The sequence below is a fragment of the Phascolarctos cinereus genome, unplaced genomic scaffold (assembly GCF_003287225.1).
Source record: "Phascolarctos cinereus isolate Bilbo 61053 unplaced genomic scaffold, phaCin_HiC Scaffold_3;HRSCAF=262, whole genome shotgun sequence".
Lineage (NCBI taxonomy): Eukaryota > Metazoa > Chordata > Mammalia > Diprotodontia > Phascolarctidae > Phascolarctos > Phascolarctos cinereus.
Window position 1 is genome coordinate 61,437,979 of NW_027555736.1, and position 12,938 is coordinate 61,450,916.

General features: G+C 40.9%; 1 protein-coding gene across 1 annotated transcript; it reads left to right on the forward strand.

Moving 5' to 3' along the window:
- The first annotated feature begins 763 nt into the window (after nt 1-763).
- On the forward strand, nt 764-8,722 carry LOC110201595 (pulmonary surfactant-associated protein A-like). The gene is made up of 5 exons (XM_020977370.2): nt 764-864; nt 2,729-2,911; nt 4,249-4,368; nt 6,373-6,450; nt 7,159-8,722. Exons 2-5 carry the CDS (start codon nt 2,743-2,745, stop codon nt 7,533-7,535), a joined length of 744 nt encoding a protein of 247 aa, XP_020833029.1. The 5' UTR covers nt 764-864; nt 2,729-2,742; the 3' UTR covers nt 7,536-8,722.
- Nucleotides 8,723-12,938: the final 4,216 nt, after the last annotated feature.

The following is a 12,938-nucleotide window of genomic DNA, read 5'->3' on the forward strand; positions in this document are numbered from 1 at the left end:
GGGGAACCTGTGGCCTCAAGGCCACACATATTAGGTTCTCAAGTACTGCCCTTAATAAAAGGACTTGTTTGGGCTCAGTCAAAATGTCATGCCCGAGGACCTAGAAAGCCACACGTGGCCTCAAGGCCACAGGTTTCCCCACTACTGTTATAAACCCTTTCAGCATTTTCATGTTGGGTTACATTAATCCTGTCCTGAAGTAGTTATCTGATTAATCTAAGCTCTTGTAGGGAACTGAGGGCCCTTTTGGAAAGAGAAGAATGATTTAGATAATGATGTTCTCAGCTTTTGCCTGGGTAGGGGCATGAGCCAGAGAAATTTTGTGAAAGACTCCCCCCACAAATCATACTCAGGTCTCTCATATTAGAGATTCAGGCTTAATTAACAGAATAATTTCAAATGTGAGGTACTTAGCTAAAGAGAAACAAGATTGTTTTAATTAAGAAGAGGAGACTGGGAGGGACAGGGCAATGTAACTCAAAGGAAGTGATAGATTTAATTAAACAGAGCTGAAAAATTTTCTATCTGTCCATCAGTCTTTCCGAAATTTTCTGAATCAGAAACTCCTCACTTATTCACCTGTAGGAGTTCCTGATATCCTATTAGTCAAGGTCCTTTTACCCACTGCACAGAAGGAAAGCACCAAGTACCCCCTTCAACTCACTTGAATCTTCAGGGAAGAAATTAAATATGTAAATAAAAGAGGTTTTTTTTCCCCCTCCCTCTACCTAACACTTTCTGGAATCCCTAGTCACCAGATCTTTCCTTCAGGTACAGGATATATAAATATAGATATATTGCATTACAAACAGTATAAATGGGACCACTAGCTTCTCCTTGCTGACACTGCCTGGAAGAAGAGAGGTAAGTGTCAGTTACATAAACTTTAAAATGTTTCTGAATTTCTTTGTATCCAGGACATTTATCCCTTCCCCCTCTGAGATAGCTAAGGGACACAGGGACCAGGGCAAATGGAAGGGTGGTATTGGGAACCAGGTGAGAGCAGACAGAGCTAAGCTAAGCCACTCTTAGGAAAGAGTAGTATGGTGGGATATAGGGGAAACCAGAAAGGCTTCTTTGTAGAACAATATCTTCCCACCTGTCTTCCACAATACCTGAAATTTCCATCATTAGACAGTCATTCCCTTTTGGGACCAGGGAATGATGTCATTCAAAGTCTTCAGGAGGGCCAACATATTGAGCTATTATTAATTAGAAAATGTCTATTAGGACCCTTCCATTGTGGCTACAGACTGAGAAAAGTTCCTTGCAGAAGAGTTTCCAAGGCAAGTTCTGAATAACAGATGATGTGGAAAAGTCTGCAGATGGGACACTGAAGTGGGGGACTCTACGTAGCATTCAGGAAATTCACAGGCAAAGCACCCAGTGAGAGAGTGGGAGAGCTAGGCAGAGAGGGAGCTGCAGAAATACAGTAACAAGAAAAAACTTTATCTACGTGTGTTTTTTTTTCTTTCCCAACACCTTCCCCCATCTCCCTGTAAACCTCATAACCAATAGGTTAACAAAAGTTGAACTCTCCCAATCATTTGCCTATACATCCAGCACTAATAATGAGGAAAATGATGGGGATTGGGGAGGACTGGGGACTGTCTCAGTGATGAAGGTAGTTTTAAGAAAATATTGCCCAGGATCCCAAAGTAAATAGCAACTCACCGATTTGGCCAACTTTCTGATAAATGGTGATGTCGATGGGATTTTAATATCTCTATGTCTCAGTTTCTTCAGCTCTAAAGCAGGGATAATAAATCCATTCTAGATCTAAAATGTTATGATTCCTGTATCCCTACTGGCAGCCCAACTTATAATCTAATAGTGATTGATACAAACTCTTTTATCTCTGTATATTCCCAAATCATTTAATATTCTTTACGGCCCCTACAGGTATAGGGGAATTTACATCCCAGTTTCCTCATCTGCTGTTTTCAGTTCAAAATGGGGTGGTCTGGATTGGATGAAATATAAGATAGTTCCAGCTCTAAACCCTAGGCACCCCTATGGAAGTGATATTATTTTTCTTTGAGTTCAAAGGCAGTGGAGGACAGTGGGCAAAGCAGTGGCTTTGAGGTTAGAGGACCTGTTTTTAATCCTGCCTCTGATACTTATTACTTGGTACTTGGGCAAGTACCAATCTCTTAGGGACTCAGTTTCCTCATCTATAAAATGAAAGGATTGGTGTACATGACTTCTAGCACTAAATACACACACACATGTACATACATACATACATACATATATATATATATATATATATATATATATATATATAAATAGTTGAGGAAATTAATTTTACAGTTGAGGAAACTGAGGCCAAAAGACATTGTATAATGCCCAAAATCACAGAGTGAGTTAGCAAATGAGCTGGGACCAGAATTCAGGTCTCTCACTGCCCAGTATTTTTTCTGTTGCTTCCCATGGATCAAAGTCTGGCATTTAAAGAATAAAGCTTTAATGGTGAAATTGTAGGTAGCATCTAATTAGTAAAAAACCTGTAGAGGGATATTGTGAACAATATCTCCAGTCTTTGAGTGGTATGCAGTCCCTTCATGAAGATAGTTTGAGTGGTAATGGGGACTAAGGGCAAGGGGCCTGTCTCAAGCTGATGAGCCAGTGTGGAGGCATAAAATGCTAGTTAAAATTTCGGAAAGGATGGCAGCCTGTCATATTATAACCTATTCTGCTAAGCAAATACCTCCATTGACCTTTGCAGGTGGACCTGGAGCAATGATCCTGTCCTCACTGGTCTTGGCCCTGATACTTCTGGTGCCTTCCCTGGTCACGGGTGGCATGGAACTGTGCTCTGGAAATCCCGGTATCCCAGGAACCCCTGGTGCTCCAGGTCTGCCTGGCAGAGATGGTCGGGATGGTGTCAAAGGAGACCCTGGGCCACCAGGTACCCAAGAAAGCTCCCTGTCACCTGCCTGAATGTGTCATAATTATTATTGGGAAAAGAGCACTAGATGTGACCATGAAATCTGGGTTTAAATTCTCACTCTCAGATTTACTAACTCTAGGGTAATGAGAAAGTCATTCGATTTCTCTGAGGTTTAATTTCTTCATCTCTAAAATTGGGATAAAACTTGTACTTCCAGCTGCCTCATACACCTGGTAGGAGGAAAGCATTTTATAAATCTTAAAGTACTTGATTAATGTGAATTGCTATTATTATGGGATGGGGGGAGGGGAGTGACTTACCACAACACTCTCTGGGATTACTGACATGGGACACTAAAAAGGGGGATGAAATTTGGAATCAGAGGACAAGCTTCACATCTTGGCTCTTTCACTTACTACTGATGTGACCTTGAGGTAGTCACAATCCCTTTGGACCCCCATTTCCTCATGTATAAAATGAAAAGGTTGGACTAGATGACTTCTACTTAAAGTCCCTCCCAGCTTTAAGGCTATTATCCTATGATCTGATGGAACCCTCAGACTAAATAGAGGAAAGTGGAAGGTTCCAGAAGCACAGATGAGGTTAACTGTGAAGGATAGGCCTATATATCAGGGGTAGATGAGAAAATGGTGGCATTAGCCCTTGCTCTAGAACAAGGAGGTCTTAACCTGTGGTTCATGGACCCCTGAGGATTCCACTGAAGGATTTCAGGGGGTCTTTGAACGTAGAGGGGGAAAAATTGCATCTTTATTTTCATTAACCTCTAACTAAAAATTTAGCATTTCCTTTAATTATGAATTTTTAAAAGTATTATTCTCAGAAGTGGTTCTCTAGATAACACAAAAAAGTTGAGAATTCCTATTCTAGAACATGCTTGCTTGAGGATGCTTGCTTGAGGATGAAGAAAAGCCAGTTTTATTTCAACTAAGTGTGCTATTGGCAAAAGTATAGGGGGTCATAGGAGGCCATGATCATTGTGGGCTGGAGTAATAAGTAAAGACTTCATTAAGGACATTGGTACTTAAAAGATGGGTAAACTGTGGCTAGATGGAGAGGAATAAAAAGGAAATCTTAGATGGCGAGAATTTTTGGTAAAGGTGGGGTGTTTTGGTCAAGGCTCTCCTTAATCATAGCTTCATTTCTATTTTCCTCTGAGATTTGGTTGAAGCTTCACCAAAGCAGAGAATTGTGGGAGGTGAAGGAAGTTGTTAAGAATAGTTGACTATGTTGTGGAACTTGTCCAAACCCTGTGTCAAGATGTCCACTTTTTTGCTGTGAGTCCTCTAGGCTATGGATTCCTGTGTTCACCCAGTCTTGTGGTTCTCTCTCTACAGGCCCCATGGGACCCCCTGGAGGCATGCCTGGGCTCCCTGGAAGGGATGGACTGACTGGGGCTCCTGGAAGCATGGGTGAACGAGGGGAAAAGGGTGAAAAGGGTGAAATGGGACCTCCAGGTGAGCATGGCTGTGTGATAAAACACGGGGTAATACTCCGTCTCTCTAAGTGCTTGTAGGTGCCAGGTTCAGTCTTTGCTTTCCCTGCTCAATGGTACAAAAGGGGGAAAATCTAGCTTTGAAAGCGCATACTCCTTCCCCCCACTCTTCCTAGGTTCTCCAGAGACACTCAGAGCTATAACTAGGGCAGAGAATTTTGAAGATGAGGACTTTGAAAGGCACATTCTACCCTGCCCTGTCTACCCTACCCTAAGATGGCCATAGTTTCATTCCAAGGTGCTTCTCCCTCACCTTCTATACTACCTATCATTGGCCACAGAAATGGTCAGTGCTTAGGTTCTGGCAATACTCCCTTTGTCCCTTTGTCCTTTCTGTTCTCTGAAATCCACCAGTCAGGCATTTGAAGTACACAACCAGATACATGCACACATGAAAGAACTTTGGGTACCAGCTATCATAGCTGCCCTGAACTGCACTCTTACTTTTTTACCAAATGAAAGTGACCTAGAGGTGCTAAAGTGAAGAAACAAGGAGATAATCACTTTGGAATAGTATAGTCAAGGTAAAATTTTTGGTTTGGGTTTTCAGCCTAAAGGAGATTTGTAAATAGAGGGAAAGAAATCATTGGTAAAGGAGAGACCAAAGATGCAAAAGGGGAAGTCAGGGCCCTAGAAAATAGTATGATCACCTTCATATTAAAGGGAATCCTTCATCTGGCCCAGGGAAACACTATTGATTTCAATTTTTAATATTGATGATCCCATATTTATATTTCAAAACAAGAAAAATATTTTCTTTCCTGCCTTAATTCTGGTCTGGAGAAGACAAAGGATTCACAACCACTTTGCCAAAACCTCAAATGAATTCCACACCCCAAAACACTGTCACTGGCTTCCTTTTTCCCCAACAGCCTATTCAAGGAAGTCTGGTTTCAGATGGAATGTGGATCCATCATACTCCTACCACTCTGGCCTGCCAGCCTAAAGCACCAACTACAGATAGAATATGTTGCATTTAGAAAAATAAAAGAACTAGACTAGGGGTCAGAGAGCCTATATTAAAACTCTCTCTGCTACTGTGTTGCCTTGAGCAAATCATTTAACCTTTCCACGCCTCAATTTTCTCATTTGTAAAATGGGAGGAGGCAGACAAGATGATCTCCAAGGTCTGATAAAACACACTTCTACTCAGGGGTACAAAATGCCTGAAATTCCATTAAGAACTATCATGTTGGGGAGTTTTCATAATGTATTTTCCCATCCCCCAAAATCCATTCGGTTCAACACATCTTCTGTTAGGTGCTATGGAGGATAAAAGGGATGAAGACTAGGTTTCTGCCATCAAAGAGCTTTTAGCCTAAGAAAGAAAGAAAGAAAGACACAGAGAAAAATATAAGATATTTCATAATGAAGAGACAACATCACTTATGAGGTAGGAATGAAGAAGCAGGGGAGAGATAACTGTGGACTGAGACAGTCAGGGAAGGTTTGAGTGAAGAGGTCAGATTTGAACTGTGCCTGAAGGATGGGTAGGATATGGACAGATAAAGAGGATGGGGAAAATACTCCTGCTCGATGAATGGGATAAGCATGGCTTGTGCCGAGGAATAGAGAGGAGATTGCTCTGAGTGACTCATTAGACTGCTCCTGCAAGGCAGAAACACTTAATACTCCTATGTCAAGAAATGGTAGAACATGTCCTATGATCTAAATGAATCCCTGACTCAGCAAGGTGCTTAGCAAGGTGTGTTTTACCAGACCTTGGAGATCATCTTGTCCACTTCCCATTTTACAGATGAGAAAACTGAGGCCAGGAGAGGTTAAATGATTTGCTCAAGGCAACACAGTAGCAGAGCCAGAGTTTGAATATAGACTCTCTGACTCCTACTCTAGTTCTTGGATAGCAGAGTTTGCAGAATGTGAATGAACACTGAGCAATGCCTCATAAGCTCAGTTGGCTCTCAGCCTTGATAGTGATTCCTAAGAGGGGGTGTCTCCTCCCCAGGGCCACCTGCTTATTTAGATGAAGAGTTACAGTCTGTACTTCAGGACCTCAGACAGCGCATCCTGCAGTCAATGGGAGGTAAGGGGGACAATTCTTACCATAGAGTGAGAAAGACTTGTAGTGTGGACCTTTGTGGACCCTGCAGTGGAAGAAGCTGAGGGTCTGTTTCATATCCTCAATCTTTAGGGTCATAGTGTGGGTTAGGGAAGTGGCTGGGGAGAAGGAAGGAAAAAGTGGAGTGGGGAGAGAATGGGCAACGGAAAAGAGAATAAGATTAAAATGGGGGGGAAACCCAGGGATAAAATTTTGAGGTTACTTATGAGTCTAGGATTCTCCTTTCCTTCTTATCTGACTGAATTTTCCAAGGTGGAAATGGTGGTGGCAGTTTAGGGGCATAGGGCTACTGACCAGAGTGCAAGAAGGACCTTGAGCTTCAGACTGGCCAAGGTCTATGTTATTGACCAGCATGTATAGCTATGTAGCTTCTGGTCACACAATATGGCCAACCTCCAACCCTTCCTACCACAACCACCCCCTTTCTATTCAGGTTCTGGCTGAGAACCAAGTCCCTGGGAAGCTAATGGTTTTGTCAGGGTCTTTGAATCTGAATCTGAATCTGAATATCTCTCTCTCTCTCTCTCTCTCTCTCTCTCTCTCTCTCCCCTACCCTCCCCTCTTCCTTCTCTCTCCTTCCATCCCTGTCTTCCTCTTTCTCTACAAATAAACAGAGAATTGAAAGCTACACAAAGACAAAGAAACCTTAACTTAGTTTCCTTTGCTCTTCAGTTCTCAACTTGCAAGGCACCATGTTGCAAGTGGGTGAGAAGGTCTTTTCTACAAATGGTCAGTCAGTGAATTTCCAGGGAATCAGAGAGACATGTGCCAAGGCAGGTGGTATGGTTGCCACTCCAAGAAATGCAGAGGAGAACTCCGCTATCATGAGCCTTGTGAAGAAGTACAACTCATACGCCTACCTAGGCCTGGCAGAAGGGAAGACACCTGGGAAATTCTACTACCTCAATGGAAGTCCAGTGAACTATACCAACTGGTACTCAAGTGAGCCTGCGGGTAAAGGGCAAGAGCCTTGTGTGGAGATGTACAAAGATGGCACCTGGAATGACAAAAGCTGTCTCCAGTACCGTCTCACCGTCTGTGAGTTCTGAGTCCCTGACCACGGCCTGATTCCCCAGACCAAAGTGGGAAGGAAGCACAGCTCATTGGCCTTGACCCGCCTCCCTCCCTTCTGGCCATTTGTCTGCCTCTTCCAGGAAACTCTTTTTAAAGTCCCATTCTTTGCTTTGGATTACTTATGTCTCCCTAAATTGGTGGCTGCTAAGCTGTCTCTCCCAAACATAGACAATGTACTGTGGCAAAAAGAACAATGGATAACTTGGAATCAGAGGACCAAACCAGGCTGTGTTTTAACTTACTTTGCCCTCTAGTAAATCACTTAACTCTAGTCTTCATGCCTCAGTGTTCTAACCTATATAGTAGAGATTAGCTAGCTAGCTAGAGACATAGAGACATAGAGAATATATGATAGTGAAAGATGTGAAAGAGAGAGAGAGAGAGAGAGATGCCTGCATCTGTGATTCATCAGTGCAAGGATTTCCTGAAATGAAAACTCCTTCCCCCCAAAGATGTGGAAATTCATTTGTAAGTTACCTCAAGTACAACTCATTTGTAACTTATAGCCTTAGAGAGTTACTGAGGGTACTGAGAAGTTTAGTGATTTGTCCACAGTCCCTCAGCTTTGTCAGAAGCAAGACTTAGTTGAGAATCTTCTGGGCTGCGAGGCTCTATTCATTCTGCACACAGTCTCTCAGGTATGATACTAACATCATATATTTTTATAAGACTTAACTTTTTCAAAGTGCTTTCATATTATGGACTGATGCAAGTCTCTTGTGATGCGATGTGTTCACTTCTCCATAAGAAGCCTGTTTGGAGAAAGTGTAATCATTCTGTAGCCACAAGACAAGATAAAGCTGCTGTTGGGTCCTCTTCCAGGAATACATTTCTCTTGCCACTTTCTTCCACTTACTCAAATCCCACATGTCCGTCATGACCCAGTTTGATTCTCACCTCTCCCACAAAAGCCTTCCTAACTGCAATCCCACAGTGTTTTCCCCTTTCTCTGCACTCCTGAAGCACATATGACTCTGTACCCCTCAAATTCTTCCTCATTGTCTGGTAATGTTAATAAATGCTTCCAGTATGTATGTCCGAAATCCTCAATTTGACTGTAAGTTCCTGAAGGGCAGATAATTTTTATTCCCTTATAATCCTCACAGTGCCTAGCACTAGGATAGGCAACTGGAAGATAGTCAATAAAGGCATATTCACTGACTGAATGAAAATTGATTAATCGTTATTGATCTATGCTCTTATTCCATCTCCTCTAAGCAATTGTCCTGGAGCAACTGATCAGCATTTCTGATTTCTCTCACAATACCCTTCAGGAGATCTGAAGCTTACCAACACATAAAGAATGCCATCCTAGGCAATTAATCTCTCTGTACCTCAGTTTTCTTATCTGTAACATGAAGGATATAAACCCCATTTAGTAATGCAGATCCTTTAAGCTCCGATCCAAAACCTACCTTCTCCAGGAATTGTTCACCAAATACTGTAGTTGATCAAACACATAAACTCATAGAATTTTGGAGGTGAATATGAACTTAGAGATTATTTCATCCATATCTTTCATGGAACAAATAAGGAAACTGAGGTTTAATGAGATTAATTGATTAGATAGATAGTACACTATACAAGACAGATCATTGGACTTGAAAACAAAAGTCCTGAACTGAAGCATGGATTCTACTATCTGTAACCTTCAAAACTTTAAGCAGCTCACTTTTCCAAAACTCAGTTTCCTTAAATTTTTTTTAAAAAAAGATAATAAATAATACCTGCTCTGAGGCTATCTCATAGTGTTGTTATAATGATCAAATTGAAACATCAACCCTGGCACAGAGCTCAGTAGCCACCCTGAAAAAAAATATCCTCCTACAGTATATCCCACAAGAGGCCAACCAGCATTTGCTTGACTATTTCTAATGAGAAAGAAAGAACCCACCTCTTTCCAAGGCAGCCCATCCCACTTTTTGATGGCCCCAATTGTCAGGAATTTTTTTGTTTTGTTTTCCTAACATCAAGCCAAAAGTTGCCTCTTTGCAGCCTATGCACATCACTGCAGAATCTACCCTCAGAGACCAAGTAGAATAAATCTAGTCTCACTTCCACCTGACAGCCCTTAACAGCTGTCACAACCCCTCTAAGTCTTTCCCTTCTCTAGACTAAGAGATCCAGGTCCTTCAACAAATTGTCATATAGCTAGAACTTGAGGCCTTTCAAATGAGATAAGAATGTGACAGCTACCATAATGGGCTGAATATAGGCTATCTGTGAAAACAAAATCTCTTTGAAAAGATATATATGTGTGTGTGTGTATATATACACACACACACACACACACACACATACACACATATATTATTTATATATATACATACACACATACATGTATGTATAGATATGTGTATAGAGATATAGATATATAGATATGCATATATATATCCATATCTATATATCTATATATAGATATGTATATAGAGATATAGAGATATAGATATGCATATACATCCACATCTATATATACACGCATACATACACGGATATATACGCATACAAACATGTGTGTGTACATATATGTGTGTGTGTGTGTGTGTATGCATTGGGAAGCTAAGTGGTGCAGTAGATAAAGCACTAGCTCTGTGTGACCCCAAGCAAGTCACTTAACCCTGTTTGCTTCAGTTTCCTCATCTGTAAAATAAGCTGGGGAAGGAAATGGCGAGCCACTTCAGTATCTCTGCCACGAAAACCCCAAATGGAGTCACAAAGAGTGAGACATGACCGAAAAACAACTCAACAGCAAAATATATGTATATCAGGTGTGTGTGTGTGTGTAAACTCCAACCTCAAAAAAAAAAAATCTCAGTCCCAGTTATCACAGTGAGCCATTTTTGGTGGGGAAGAACAACCCATTATAGTACATGTCAAATCTTTTTGTAACCATAAAGCATGATATGATATAAACATGATCTATTATTTTTCTCTAAAATGGCCATTTTTGGTGGTAGAGAGAGAATCCTGTGTTCTATGATCTTTGTGTCACTCCATCCTTCCCTCTCCTTCTTCTGGATTCCTGTAGCACCTGTCATCCAGACCACATAGCACACTCCTGAATTATTCTCTTGTTATTTCATGTGTATGAGTCTTATTTCTCCAGCTATAATATGTGCACTTTGAGAGCAGATATCATACCAAAGGAAAAGTTTTACTATGCTTTCCTCGTACTTTAGCCTAAGGCTTTGCCTGCATTAGCTTCATCATTGATTAGGACACCATATGTCAGAGCCTGGCAACTAGAAGAGAGGCAAAGGGACAGCCAGGGTGAGAGTAGCAAGTCCCCTTCCAGAAATGGAAAAAGAGACCAGTTCCAACATAATATAGTGAAAAGAATACTAGACTAGGAATCAGGACACTTGGGTCTGCTTCTGATGTAACATGGTGACCTTGCACCATCAGTTCCTCTTTCTGGGCCTCAATTTCCCCTATTTAAAATGAGTGGGTTGGACTAGAGCTCTGCAAACTTCTCAGGACTACTTAAATGCGAGTTACTGTTATTCCCCATAAGTTACTGCTAGCAAAGTAGAATAGAAAGAATATTTCACTACAAATCATGAGTCCCTGGCAGAACCATAGCTAGCAGTTTTGACAGTTGCAAACACGCAACTAAAAGTCACACTCAAAATTCACTATGTAACTCAATTCATAATGTGAAAATGTTTGTTAAATTAACAGTGATGACAAAAGATGGGAACCATCAATGTTGGAGGGGCTGCAGTAAGACAGGCATGTGAATACATCACCAATCAAGCTGTGAATTGGTCCAACAGCTGTAGAAGGCAATTTGAAATTACTCTAAAAAATGACTAAAATAGCCACATTCTTTGACTCAAAGATCCCACTGTTAAGCATCGATTCCCAAGGAGGTAAGACAGAAATAAAGATCCTATATGTGCCAAAATAGCAACACTGTTCATAGTTTCAAGAAACTAAAACAACATCAATGCCCATTAATAGGTAAATAACTTTAAAAAATGTGGCATATAAATGTAATGGAATAATACTGGGCTATAAGAAATTATGAATTTGAAGAATACAGAGAAACAAGGAAAAGCTTAAAGAACTGATTAAGAATAAAGTGAGCAGAACGAGGGAAAAAACCAGACATAATCACAACAGCAACATACGTGGAGAGAAGGACAGCAAATTGGGATGATCATCACATGGCTTTAATGAGTTTAATGACTATTGAACCTCAAGAAAAGACAAGCATATACTTTCCTACTTTGCAGATGTGAGGGACTATTGGTGTGGAAAGTTGCATAGAGTGTTGGACCTATCTGATGTGTTGGTAAGTTATGAAATATTTTTCCCCCTTTTTTATTCTTTGGTGCAAAGAATGAAGGAAGGAAAGGAAGGGGTATGTTCAGAAATTATGGTGCTATGAAAACAAAAACTATCCACATTTTTAAATTAATAAGGGATTAAGTTAATAATTAAGAAAGTATACCATATATAATAAAGGTTTAAGTTAATAAGAGGTGTGCTTCTGATGTAATATGGTGACCTTGCACCAAGTCAGTTCCTCTTTCTGGGCCTCACTTTCCCCCTATTTAAAACGAGTGGGTTGGACTAGAGCTCTGCAAACTTCTCAGGACTACTTAAATGTGAGTTACAGTTATTCCCCATAAGCTACTTCCAGCAAAGTAGAATAGAAAGAATATTTCACTACAAATCATGAGTCCTTGGCAGAACCATAGCTAGCAGTTTTGACACTTGCGAACACGCAGCTAAAAGTCACAGTATAATAATTAAGAAAATAAATTTGAGGGTCTTGTTGTTGTTGTTTTATCTGAATCTATAATTTCAATGGGAGGGAGAATTCCAGCTATGGGAACTCTATAGGTACAGCACAGACACTAAACTGTATATGTGTAGTCTTGGAAAGGTGCCTGGGAGAAAGAGAGATGAAGTGACTTGCCCACAGTCACATAGCGGGTATGTGTCAGAGTTAGGACCTGAACCAAGGCCTTCTTGGCTGTCAGGCTGGTCCTCAAACCACTATGCCACATTGCCTATAACAATCAAGGCAAATTCAATTGAGTTTGAAAGTAAATTAGTTACTATAGAAACTATCCTTTGCAACCTCTACATTTTAATGTCCTAGGACAAAGCCACAGACACCCCAACCCAGTTCTGGTTCTGCCCTGGCTTTCCAATTCTGCCACCTACTAGCTGTGTGATCTTGGGCAAGTCAATGATGGGAAGGATGTTTGCACTTCATATTTCAAAGCGATGTTGTGGACAAAAGCCTTTGGTAAATCATAAAGTGCTATGTAAACATAAGCAATAATTTTTATGCCAAGATCATACTCCTATAAATTCCTGTGCCATATAGTCACTAGAGACTTCCCTAGACATTCTAGCTGTAG

Coding starts and splice junctions, on each gene's coding strand:
- LOC110201595 (XM_020977370.2), top strand. CDS start 2,743: ATGATCCTGTCCTCACTGGTCTTGGCCCTGATACTTCTGGTGCCTTCC. Junction 2,912..4,248: donor AGGAGACCCTGGGCCACCAG/GTACCCAAGAAA, acceptor CTCTCTCTACAG/GCCCCATGGGACCCCCTGGA. Junction 6,451..7,158: donor CATCCTGCAGTCAATGGGAG/GTAAGGGGGACA, acceptor TTTGCTCTTCAG/TTCTCAACTTGCAAGGCACC.